Raw genomic sequence first — 13,467 nt, forward strand, 5'->3', positions numbered from 1 at the left:
TTGATTTCTGCTCGTAAAGAAACATAAAACCCGCTCTAAAAGTGAAAGAACCAAATTGTGAATATTCACGTTCTCTTTGTTGCTAGTACAATTTCAACAGCATGACATAGTGTACTACAGCTTTTTTTCTCTTAACTTGCCAACTGCCAGAGCTCTGCATTTCAGGTCAGCTGCTTTGCAGTTGGCTCACTTACTCTTGTTCTATAAAGCTATAAAAGTGGGGAGACTGGCTGGGTGTTTTGAACAGCCAGAGAAGATCAGTACTCAAATTTATTTTAAAATAAAGTATGAGTACTTAATTTGGTGACACTCTTTTGGTCAACACAAGGAGATACTGTAAAATTAAAACCCACAGAATTATCATGTTATTCCCATAATCAATCTGCATTTGTTTCACCTTCAGGTATTCCCTAGCAGAAAACCATGGGCAATTTCAAAGGGCATGCCCTCCCTGGAAGCTTTTTCCTTATTTTTGGCTTATGGTGGTCAGTGAAATATCCAATGAAGTACGCCTGTCGAAAAAACAAGAATGCTTGCTACCTTGGTTCCAGGGCAGGATTTCAGCGCCTGGAGTTTGTCGAGGGGATCATCAAAGCTGTCTTTGCCCTGATTGGTAAGTACGGTGGACTTGGGGCAGATAACAAAATGGCTGTGCCTTTTAACACTTTTTTTTTTTTTTAAATTTTGTTCTCTGATAAAACATCTCATTGTGTTTTAGTATTTTACCCTTTAAACATCATGAAAGATGTAAGAACTAGTGGGGCTACTGCTATTGATTACATATGACTGTAACATGGTTTCCATCCATAGTGCTCTTCTGGAGATGACTTCTCAGCTGGTCCATCTGGGTGTTCATATGCTGTTCACTGCTTCAGGGAGGGAGATAAGATATTTAGGCAAGGGAATCTCACATGCAGACTGGGAGCACCAGACTGTGAGGGCATTGCTTTTCTATTTTGAATTCATCCATCTCCCATGTCGGTAGTCTCCACTGAGTTATTGATAAAATACATACATGCAGATGCTTCCTCATCACTGTCATTCAAAAGTGAAAATATTCACAAAGTCCAGATCTTATTGCTGCAGGACTGTTGCAGTGGGTTGTGGGGGCTGTTTCTCCTGCTGTTGTGGACTGGCCTGGGTACAAACCCACGGGGATGGTTGAGAGAGCTGTGCAACCGACTGGAAGTGCCTAGTTCTTGTTTACATTCCAACAGGCTGTATGTTCTCAATTTACCTTTATAGAATAAGCAACTAAATGACAGAGGACCTGGGGAACTCAGCATGTGTGGCTCTTGAGTTGAAAAGAATCTTAATTTTCAGTATTTTTAGAGGTTTAGATTCTATCTAGCTGCTCTTCTTTAGATGCTCAGGGTTGCCTGGTTTCTAATCAAGGTGCACACCATGCCAAAATCGTGTTCTTGCTTTTCCTTCCCCTCTGGGAGTTGCATCAGTGAAGATACATCAGCACTGAAATGATGTTGTGTGTACAGTATACACTTCCATATGCCATAAAAAAAAATATCAAAACTTGAACAATAGTGTTCATTTTGAGGTATGAGTGGGAACATCTTTCCCACAAATCTCCCAGATAGTGTCTAGAGGTAGTCGGGCAGCTAAAACCCTCATCTAGTGTTTTTATTTTCACCCTGAAACTAAAGGCTATTATTTTAACATATGGTAATTTCAATTCCAGTCAAAAACGTGGACAAGAAAGCCTGGCAAGGACAAACAGTAAAAGCAGCAGAAGGAGTAAAACCTGCTGTTTCTGCCTAAGGAAAACTTGAAATAAAGGTGGAAAACCACTGCATTTGCTCTGCAGCATATCTACTTATACAGCAGGATGCTGGCCCACACTTTATAAACAATATAATTCACGTTTTAAAAGCATAACGTATTTTTAACCTTTCCCAAACTTCATTGATCATATCAAGTATCTAAGAGCAGCCTTCCCCTTGCTGGAGTACTGTAGCTAGTTAGCAAGACACCGAGGGGCCAAGGTAAGGGAGGTGGTGGAGCAGCAATTCAAATACTAACTCAGTATACATTCTCATGGGACCTTTAGTAACTCTGCACGGTGGAGTGATTTCCTTTTATGGCTTTATAGGAAAAATCCCCTTTGAATTAAGAGTCTGAACTCTGCCATCCTGCATATTGCAGGGAACTGAAGTGGTAAATCTTTCTTTTAGGGACTTTAGCATGTGTTATACTTGTGTTTGAACTGCTGGGAAAGGCAGCTGAAAAATTCAGTCAGAGGACTATTACAATAGCAATTGTTTTCTAAAAAAAAAGGCAGCACAGAATAGCTGTCTCCATTTTCACTGTTGGAAACTGCAAGACGCAAATAGTCCCACCAGGAGTGGAGCTGAAGCCTGGTTTCCTCTGGCTTTCTCCTCTCCGGATTATGTTGTGTTTAATATATGCTGGAGCTCACTCTGTGGTATTTCCCTCAGCAAAGCCACTTATTTCATCTCTCTTCCACACACGGCCTGTTTCCTTGAAAATTTATATAAAATTAATATCTTTGAGGTTTCTCTGCATTTTCCCTTGAATTTGGACAGCATGTTAAAAACTTTATTGGGAAAGGCTGAACTGGGCAGAAGGGAGCAAACCACAGCAATCACCCAGAGCAATCCTCTGGCAGCCAGATTAAACCCCAAATCGACTGGTGTTGCGCTGCATGAGGATATATTGTTTGTATAACGAGTTACCATCAGTCTACACCTTAAGCACCAGGACAAATAGTTACACTTCTTGTTTCCTGCACAGGAATGGTGGCTGAGCAGTTTGTTCCCGATGGACCTCATCTGAAGTTGTATAATTACGAGGAAAAGCACTGGGATCACTTGATGAACTGGCAACATGCCACCATGTACCTCTTCTATGGCATTTCAGGGTTGGTTGACATCGTGGCTCACGGGACCAACGCGTTGCCAGTGGCCATGGACAGAATGATGCTTTCCTTAGCAGTGTTCATTGAAGGTCAGTTTACCTCTCCCTGCAGAGGCGCACGTGAAACTTGCAGAAGGGTGTCAGTCTTCGGTCTGGGAATCTCAGATCAGCCTTAAAGAACGAGCCCATGTGAACTGAGTATTTAACTCCGTGAAACGCTTAAGAAAGATCGGTCTTGGCCCTTCTTAAACTGCTGAGGGTTTGTCTGCACTGCAGCCCAGAGCACAATCACACATTCTAGAGGGGGATCTGTGCGTTCCTAACTGGCTCAGACAGCAACAGAAATATTACAAAAATAGCAGCAGAAGCTCCTTTTGGGTAAGTGCTCAGTAGCTCGGGTGTGTGCTTCGAGGTATGTACTGACATGGTACACAACTTGTTAGCTAAAGCCAGTGTGAGCGCACTTACCTGCGCAGCGATCGCATGTTGGAATTGCACTGAAGACACACTCAGTTTTCTGTATTCACAGTGCATCTCCTCACATCCCTCTTGTTACACTGCAGAGACAAATGGATGAGACTTTTTGTTAACGTGTTTTAAATGAAGGGTGACAGAGCTGCAGCTTCCCATGCAATTTCCTGGTCTGAGCTCAAGAGTGGGAGTACACAGTACATAGATACCAGTCTTAAAAAACTACTCTTAGTTCAATTCAGAGGTTGAAATTGGCATAAAGAGAAATGCTAAAGGTCCACTGTTTTCCAAAAGCAGATGCAGGGACATTACAATGGAACAAAATATCTTAAACTGACCACTTAATTTATTCCAGGTTTTCTCTTTTGCTACCATCTTCATGGGAGAGCCATGCTGGATGTTCATGTTCATCAGTTATTGCTATTTGCTATTTTTGGAGCTGCTGTTTGCATATTTCTGGAAGTTTTCTTTCGTGGCAGTATTGTGCTAGAGATGCTCCGTACAAGTCTCTGCATATTACAAGGCAGCTGGTTCTGGCAGGTAGGTCACTTTTCTGCCTCAGGAATTTCTTCTTTCACGAAAATTCGTAATTTACTCCTTTGCAGATGCCTTTTAAACACCGATCTCAAAGGACTCATAGAAAACAATGCAGTCTTAGTGTCTCTTCAAAGAGATAAAAGTATCATATCTGTTTTACAGATGAAGAAGCCATTTTACTTCTAGTGTCTTTTATTTGAATCAACAAAAAAAGCTACGGTGTTTTTTTTCTGTTGAGCTCTCCCTTGTGATTGAACATCCCCTCTGATCTCTGAAACATCCTGTCCAAAATCCACCAGCCAAATGGCAGTGATTTTACAGCCCGGCAATATATGCTGTTCTTTATGATGGCGGTCCCCACTGCCAGCTGCCGGAGCAGCAAGTGAATGCCCAGTGGGATACTGGACAGGTGAGGCAAAGCACCTATTGACATTGTGTGAAGAAGAATGAAGATGAAAATTATGTTTCATGTCGGCTGCCTCTTTCTACTTTCTAAAAAGCATTTCAACAGTGGCAACCTAGGTTTAAAAGGCATTTGAGCTCTTGATTTGCATTAAGAGATTGGGTGATGAAAAGACTCCTCCTTTTCCAGTGTTCGGGAAATTGAGCAGAAGAAGTAACAGCCCAAACTTTTATATTTCAGGGATGTGGCTCCCAAAAGGACTCTTCGAAATGTAGCTGACATACCTTCACTTACTTGTGATTCTATGCAATTAACAGATATTTGATAGTGACCCTTTCTCTGCTGTCAAACAAGAAAGAGAATTTAATGAATTGCTGCGATCTTGTAACAAAGAAATAGGAGCTCTAGTGCCGATGTGTGTTTTATCTTATAGTGGAGAACTGAGGTCACTCCAGTGATTTTTCTTTCCGGCATGTCTAGACTTGCTTCCCTTTTTTATATGCTGGCCAGACAGGATTAATAAAAACGTTTGCTGTTCCTCAGGAGAACTGGACACTCAGCACCAAATCAAATATTTAAATACTTGCTCTGGCAAGAAGACAGACCTCTGAAACAGCAGTATTTTTCTATAAGTGAAGTCAAGAACCTGGTGCTGCAGGACTTGGTGTTTTATTTTCTTTGTAAAATTTTCTTCCAAAATTTAAGAAGCTTTATATAAGAGGAATTAGATGCAATCATTTATTCTTTGTTGTCTGCGTGGCCTAATTTTAGAACAAGTTATTTCTTTAGCTCTGGAGACAATGTGAGTTTTGTTTTTAAAAAAAAAAAAGAACTAAAAATACAAGAGAGTTAAGTGTGGCTTTTTCACACTTGCATCAGACTTCAGCTGTATGTGAGACTGAAAACCACATACTGGCTCCAGCATGACAGATTTGTAAAAGGTAAAGGAACTTTTGCCATCAACACACTCATTCATTGAATTCTCTGCATGGAAATGTAAAGTGCACTCCTCTCCTCCTCCTTCCTCTCCTCCTCTTCCCAGCTCCTAAATTCTCAGCTAAACTGCTGAGCAGTGACTTTGAAGAGTGTTAGGCAGTACAGAAGACCGGTGCTTGTCAAGGCAGACCCCGTGTAGCCATGGCATTACTAGTTTCCCTTCTTATGAGTTAATCTAAGTTGGATCTTTCCCATCTCTGAGTAAACAATTCAGCTATCTGTTTCACATGAACTCATAGTCCTGGGTGAGAAAGCTCAATTTTTAAGTAATTTCAAAACCTGACCTTTTCCCCAGATGACCCAGAAGAAATAGACTTACGGCTTGCCTTTATTTATTAATTTATTATTCATCTTCTGAATCCTGTAACACATTCCCAGACACTGTTGGAAAGAAGCGAGTCAGTGCAAATGGCTGGGCAGGTTTGCTGGTCAGAGATGTGCTTGCAATTCAGACCAGACATGGCTGAGCACCAGCCCCTTTCCTTACAGTACAAAACTGTGATCGCTGCAGGACTTGTTTCTGCACAAAACTGGACAATTTTTGCACAAACTGTGTAAAATGATCCATCGCATCTGAGTGTGATGGAAAAATTGGTTTTAAAAATAATTACAGAAATAATGAGCGCTATAAGAAAATGAAATGTCTGCCTTGTGAGGGGCACCATAGTACATGATACGACGTAGCATATACATCATATGAAATTTGCTAAGTATCTTTTATTTTATTACAGATTGGATTTGTGCTTTATCCTCCAAATGGCAGCCCAGAGTGGAATCAGATGGATCACACTAATATGATGTTCCTGACCATGTGCTATTGCTGGCATTATGCCTTTGCTTTTCTTATACTTGCAGTGAATTACACAATCGTAAGCTGGTAAGTTACTTAAAACACTAAAACTTTGGAGATCTGTCTATTTAGTCTACCAGGAGCTTTATTTTAGAAAAGTTGCACTAACAAATCAAAAAGTTTCCACAAAATAATTAGCTGTCTTGCAAGGTGAAATAAAAAATAGGTATTGCTAATCAATGAAGATAACATGACTCATTGCTACAGTAGAATACATTCATAAAGAACAGCTCTGACAGCATAATGCTTCTCACATAAACTGAGCTCTTTTTGGTAGTCTTCCACATTTGTAAGTGCATAAAAAGCTACAAGCAGGAGAGACCTTGTTATCCTACAACATCTTCTCTCCCAGTGCCCATCTCTACTAATTCCAAGTGGCTTAGTCAGCAGGCTTTATGACTTTGAACACTGTTGAACAGGTTTCATTGCTAGCAATTTCCTGTGATTAGACCTGATTTATTTTTCACTTGCTGGTTTCATCGCCTAATGGCTAAAGTTTGCCCTTTTCCTTGCCGCCCAGTGCTAATTCTGACAAAATTCCAACTGCAGAGTTAACTTGGTTGTAAAAATGCACCTGATTCTGCCATGTGTGATCACCTTCTGTCCGCAGGACCTTACCGAGCCTTTCTCTGCACTGTCCTAGACACGCTCCTCACCCTTTGCTTTACCCCTACCATCCCAACAGCCCTATTTAATCATGCTTTGGCCATATGTAGTTCTTGCAGTCTTGCTTTGTGCCGAGGAGGTGCCATGCCTTTTTCAATCTCAGTCAAAAAGGCATCGACACCCAAGGCTGGGTAACTGGTTTGTTGCATAAAGGATGGCAACTACAGAGAAGGTGACAGCAATCTGACATCCCTTCTGATGCTGGGAGTGGCGGCTGCTGCAACATCAGACAAGCCTCCCCAGGTTGATCACGGCATGCTGCGTGGAGTTCCCCTCCTTGGGGAGTTTGGCCAGACTCACTCTTCTCAGTTTCATGGTGCTCTTCCAAGTGAACACAGCTGTTGGACTTGTACCAGCACAACATTGAACTTTCTAGATGCTATGCTGAGGTTTACTTAAGGTCTACACTCTTAGATATGTCCATAGGAACGATCTCTTACAAGCGGTACATGCAGGTGGCATTGAAAGGCAGCACATACTAATGTCATGGTCCATGCTTGCGTTGCATAGCAGTCACTCATGCTAAAATATAGGTCTCTACGATTAAGGCCTGGGGTGAAATTCTGCTCAGATTCAGCCTGAAGTCCCTCACTCCTCCTTATGATGTCTTCCACAGTGGCCCACTTCAAGTCTTCACAAATCAATCATCCTGATTCCCTGATGAGATGCAAGAGTTAAACAGTTTTTTACCATGTAAAAATTGCTGGATGAGCCTTCAAATTACTATTGACAACTCTGTTGTTGTTGTTGTTGTTGTTTCCAGGGCAGTTCGTTCAAAGGTTAAACAGTCCCAGTCCATGGAAATGGGATTACTGAAAACATCTGAACGAGATCAAGAGTCAGAAGATGAAATTTAGTATTGGCTTGACTAGTTTACCTGCTCTAACATTAGGCTGATTGATACCTCATTTCTAGATTTGTTTGCCATCTTATTCATTCTTTACTGCAACTTGCTATGCAAATATCATCTCCTGAGTACCGTCTACATCTACACAGTTTTATCTTCACTCTCAGAGGGTAAGCTTGGTATTGACTTGCAGTATTTGCACTAGTACCTTGCTTATCACATGCTTCAAAGAAAAACAGACTAATATTAGACAGACGTGGACTGCATGAGGTGGCGTGACGAAGTTGGTGTCTTTGACTCATTAAAAACTAAGCAAAATGTTTTCCATCTGCTGCTGAAAAGACTGTTAAGTTTCCATAATTAGGATGTCCAAACAAGCATATTTGTTGCCCTGCAAGTAACTGTGCATAAATAACTGTGCAGACCTGGAAAACAGTAGAATAAGATACAAAATCAGAGTCTTGCAGCTAACACGTTCATGTCTCTGCTTGTGCCTTTATATCAAATGAAAAGAACTACTCACTGCAAACCCATTCAGCTTTTCCTTGAAGAGTGTGTAGTGTGTCCACTCTCACAGAGACACTACGAAGCTTGGTAAGAGGACCAAAGAGGTGTGTGATGATCGAAAGCCACTGCAGTTATTCACGCTCATGCTTAGATAGTCCTGCCTCTTTACTATCATGGAACTTTGAAAGGCAGTGAAGTGACCCTGCTTCTCCCCAGTGCCTGGAGCAATTTCTTTTCCAGAAAGGACGAGGGTTGTCCACTGCAAACTGCCACAAAGCCAGTTTCTTTCCCAAAGTTATCTCTTTGTCTTTGGTGCAATTTGGTGGAATTTCAGCAGGGTTCGTGGCAGACAGGCGAGTGGACCCAGCACCTGGCTCAGGAGCAGGTAATGCTGATCTGCAGGCAGGATGAGATGGATTTGCATCCTTTCCCCTGTGTCGCCCTTGTAAGCGCAGGGCAGATGGGGAGGGCAGATGTTGCCTTCATAGTAGCTCCATGCCCAGCTACCCAAAGCAGTGAGTGGCTTAAAAAAAAATAATTTTTTAAATTATGTGAATTTTCTCCACTAAAACTGAAGTCTTGATCCAGGGAAAACCAGAGTGCCCTCACCAGTGCTCAGTGTTGCTTGTGATGCGTTCCAACCTCAACAAAAGGGAAACAGTGATACGTGGCAAAAGACATCAGAAAACAGTGTTGTCTATAAGCACATTGCCCTTACAGGGCAGACTTTTGCAGCATTGCTCTGGCTCTAACACGTCTTTCGAAAAACTTGCATGGGCAGCTGGCCAGGTGGAAGCATTTGCTGCGCCACTGCATGTATGCCCTGCTTTCCAGAGGACTGAGGACTGGATGCATGCTGGTGGCCATGGGCTGCTTTACATATCTGTCAGTGGTGTGGTGACCTTTCTGAAAAACAGCCCTTCCCTTTAGAACAGCTCCTCAAAATATTATTTTCTAAATATTTTCAGAAACATGCTAGTGCAGGACAACAAATTCTGTTCAAATAGTGTCAGTGCGTCGTGTTTGGTGGTGCAGAACTGTGTTCCTTCTGTTAGAATATTTTCAGATGCTCCTAAACAGAACGCAGAGCTGGACTCTGGTAGATGAATGAGAGCTCTAGGCTCTGGTCTCTCTACTTTTGAGTATTCCCTACATTTTTTTCAATGTGAAGCAGAAAAATGAGTAGCATAAAATTATTAATTGCAGTTAGCTGATTGCTTAAAAAGATAGGCAATAAAATAGTTTACAGCTCAAAGGGATCCCAGGCCTCAGAAAAAAAAATAATGGCTTTTTCTAAAGCTATTTCACCTTCAATGCAACATACACATTCACTTCATTTTTAGGACTTTCTTTTACCTTCCCTTTTTCAAGGAGCATCTTCCTTAGCTGCACATACTGTTAATGCTGAATTTTAGATCGCCAGGCTTATCAATGCCTTTCCAAAATCAGAGGTAATTTATTCTGAAGGAGATCTTCAGAAACTACTTTGCTTCTCATGGGCAGGAACAATGGAAGTTTCTTCACTGCTTTTCTTGATAATTTATATTTAATACTGTACAAATATTAAGGTGCTGTATCTCTAAGCTGAAGGGATAATGTAACCAGTAAGAAAAGCATGATAAACTGGCTGAGCTTTGATATGTCTTCTTAGAAGACTTCAGTTGGTAATTTTTTTAATTATTTTAGATCTTTGCCATTGTGAAGTGACACATGGAACCAGGTGTCAGATTATCCAGATGAATCTACTTTGGAAAGCAAGAATAGTTGGTTCCCATACGCTTCTATGTTTACAAATGTAAAATGGGAAACTGCAGATTGCTAGCCAAAGGTCATCGCTTTTCTTAATAATTGTTTGTTCTTCAATGCCGTTCTCTGAAGTGTCTTGGAGATTTTGGCAAACTTTACTGAAGCCTGTCTCAGGACATTCTTCCAAGCTAGGTATCGGTACGGCATTTTTGTAGCTCCGTGTCTCAGCTTTACAGTGGTCTCACTGTAATCTCTGAATTGATGGATATTTACTCTGCTCTGCAAATCTAAGACTTGAGTTTCGTTACTGTGGTTCCATCAAAATCAGATTTTCTGTTAGCATAAGCCAGAAGGAAGATCCACAGCTTTGCTGAGGAGCCTGCCTGTTAACTGTAGCACGGATACATTGGCCAAATGCAGCGTGTCATTATACCCAGCTATAATCTCATGGAGCTTCGTTGAGCCCCATCCCTATTGTCTCTAAATTGTTGGGACTTTTTGTAAAGGAGAGAATTTTTTTCCTGCTAGCATGGTTGAGATATAAAGCTTCTGCAGTGCTGAGCAGTGAAGACGATGGTTATGTATCAAGGAGAACTTGGGGATTATTACAAAAATCTGTCATGATAAGCCAAGATCAGTTGATGAAGTGAGCCTCATGGGACTCAATAATCTGAGTGAGCTGAGAACTTGGAGGATGCTTAGCAAACTTTCCTTCTGAAAAACTGTTTTTTTTGAGAATCAAAAGGTGCCAGTACTCAAACACAATGGCCAGAAGAGCGGCTGCCTGCCACAGTTCCTCCTGTGACTGCCTTGGCTTGGTGGCTTTGGCTCTGTCCTTATTTTGCCCAGGCATTAGCCCAGCAGCGGCTGTAGGTCTGTGTGCTTTCTTGGGAGAAAACCTGGGCAGGACTCAGCCTGCTGAAAGGTATCACTTGTATCTCCCTCTGTCTCCCTGCTGTGAATCTTGGGTAAACAATCAGAGAACTGGATGAATAAGCCCATCAGACACATTTGCTGGTTTTGGTGTGACCACGCTTAGCACAGATGCCTTTAAAGAAGCCCAGCCTGGAGGCTAATGCAGTCTGTGACACAGAACTATGAGGCAGGCTTCTTACAAAAACTCTTCGTGTAAGAGAAGGTGGCATTGCGTTATTAAGCTTGAAGAAATGCAAGGAAAAACAGATCCTGAAGCCTTGAAGAAACAGTAGTCTCTTGGTCTAATTTTTGGTACAGTACATGCCACAAAGGAAAGAAACACCCTGTTTCAGGGTGGGTTTTTGCTACGCAGAACACCTGACCTTCTCAAGCATTGTTCAAAAGAGATGCCCAGGAACAGTAAGGTACCTATTATGATAAAAAAGGTACAACCTTTGGCATTTCACTAGCAACAGATTTTGTGTGAGTTGAGTGAGTGGAGGGAAGTCTGACAAGTTTACAAACACCACTCAGAAAAAGGTAGCTGCTCTCAAGAAAATTTAAATTATTGTTAAATATTGGTGCCTTTGAAAAACTATATAGTCGTTTATAATAGATGAGATATGCCTGTAATTTTATTTAAATAAAATTGATTTATTCATATATATGATGTCTGTGATGTTTTCAAGGGAAAAAATATAATCATTTATGGAGCAGGGTCGGGTAAGATAGACATGTTACTGTCATAGCCCACCCAAACTTTGAGCAAGTTGCACTCGAATTCAGGAAAGGTCAGTACTGCCTTGCCAAATTCCCTTGATTCCGCTATTTAATTGTCATTTACAACACAGGTGAAAACAATTCTTTTTGAGGTCTAGGCAGCAGAGCTTCACAGATCTACAAAAGTCAAATGCTATGGAAAAAGGAGGTCCCAGATTTGGATCTGGTCTCCTGTGTCATACACGACAGAGCAGCCAGCAAAGCAAGTAAACAGAACTGCATGAACAGAATCTTTCTGTTTTGGCAAGCTTAACAGTAAAAATACTTAGGATTTTATTTGACTTTGCTCCCTTTTTTCTTTAAAGAAAAAAACAAACCTTTTTTTTCTGCTGTAAGATGAAAATGTATTCTGAAAAAAAATTGAGATACTTGAAGAAAAGTTGGCAATTATAGATTTTGTCCGTTTCATATTTATCCCAGTTTCTAAAATTAAAACTAGGGACCATAGCTGACAAAAAGTAGCAAATAATTTTGGCCACTCTCAGACTGCATTTTGGAGATAAATTGATTATTTGTTAAAGATTAGAGTCCCATGACTTGCTTTCATCATTCCATGGATTTGATACCACTTTGCTACGTATTTGACAGAGAGTGGTTTTTTGTTAATGATGGAGAACTTCAGGTGAAATGCACTTACCTGTACATAAGAAAACTTCTAAATTTCTCCAAGACCAGGTAGGAGAGAGAAAGTCAGCACTTCCTAATTTCCCTTTTTATCTGTTTGCTCACAAATCTGAAAGAGTTGCATAAGACTTCTGAAAACTACCAGTCAGAAAATTTAAAAATCTAGAAGTAGCTCTAAATAAACCAATTGGGGAATCAACCAGTTTGCATTAGAAAATCAAATGTACCAATGTCACCGTATCCTGAGGTTGGGGCTATGGTCAGCTATCTCCAACCACATCACCAGTGTGACTGCTTACTCTCATGGTTGACCTCAAGGAAAAGCCAGTGACAGGCTGCATGCCCCATCCCATTTATGCAATTGTGTAAAATGCACATTTTGGCATTGGCTCTGTGTAAGATAGACCAGGTTTAGTGCGTGGCAGAAGCTTAGCTCACAATGGGAAGATATTTCCACCCATGGGGATGACTCGGGACCTCACGGTTGCATTGATGTTGGGGTGAGGCATGGAGGGAGGCACTGATGCACGGTATGGGGAGCCTGGTCTTTGGATGGCATATCCTGAGCCCAGGAGAGCTCCCTCAATGTTGTCAGTGGGCTGCAAAGGAGTCAGTAGCCCAAAGGAGAGGAGGCTGAAACCACCCCCTGGACAACCAGGGAAGAAGATGTCCTGGGGGAAAAAGAGCATCTCTGAGCTGGCAGCTTAAAGGCAAGGCTGCCCCTGCAGTTCCTGGGTCCCCGACCACACTACTGGGTGCACCCACACTAGCACTTTAGTCTGGATCAAGACAGCACTTTGGACCTCACCTGCTCATCCTAACTTAAGTGCCAAGGTTTGCATGATGGAGAGGAGTCAGAGTGTGGGAGCTGGAGTCCCTTCACGAGAAATGAAGTTCAGTGGTGCTCTTCTCACATTGCACCTGGTGTGCTCCAAGCACTAACGGGCATCTACGTGCCTGGGACAAAGCCAGAGTCTCGAAACGCCTGTAGCGTGGAACAGTTGTGCTGTAGAGGTCTGCTCCTTTGGCACTGCCGAGAGAGGCACACACATGGGTGAGGTGAGGAGTTTGTCTGACAGGAGGGAAGGAACCCTTTAAAGTTTTATCATGAAGATAAATGAGTTAAATGTGAGTTTCTCTCATTTACATTGTCTGCATCTCTGTAAAGCTTAGTAACTGTCATATTTTTTCTATAGTCTGTCAATAAATACTTTTTTTTCTTTGTATTTAAAC

At 41.6% G+C, this 13,467-nt stretch overlaps 1 protein-coding gene across 1 annotated transcript; it reads left to right on the plus strand.

The window, feature by feature from the left end:
* The first annotated feature begins 423 nt into the window (after window positions 1-423).
* Window positions 424-7,672, plus strand: TMEM45A (transmembrane protein 45A). Its single transcript, XM_086624160.1, has 5 exons — window positions 424-613; window positions 2,770-2,982; window positions 3,719-3,903; window positions 6,031-6,176; window positions 7,579-7,672. The coding sequence occupies exons 1-5, from the start codon at window positions 424-426 to the stop codon at window positions 7,670-7,672; spliced, it is 828 nt and encodes a 275-aa protein (XP_086480286.1).
* Window positions 7,673-13,467: the final 5,795 nt, after the last annotated feature.

The sequence above is a fragment of the Tauraco erythrolophus genome, chromosome 1, assembly GCF_009769465.1.
Source record: "Tauraco erythrolophus isolate bTauEry1 chromosome 1, bTauEry1.pri, whole genome shotgun sequence".
NCBI lineage: Eukaryota > Metazoa > Chordata > Aves > Musophagiformes > Musophagidae > Tauraco > Tauraco erythrolophus.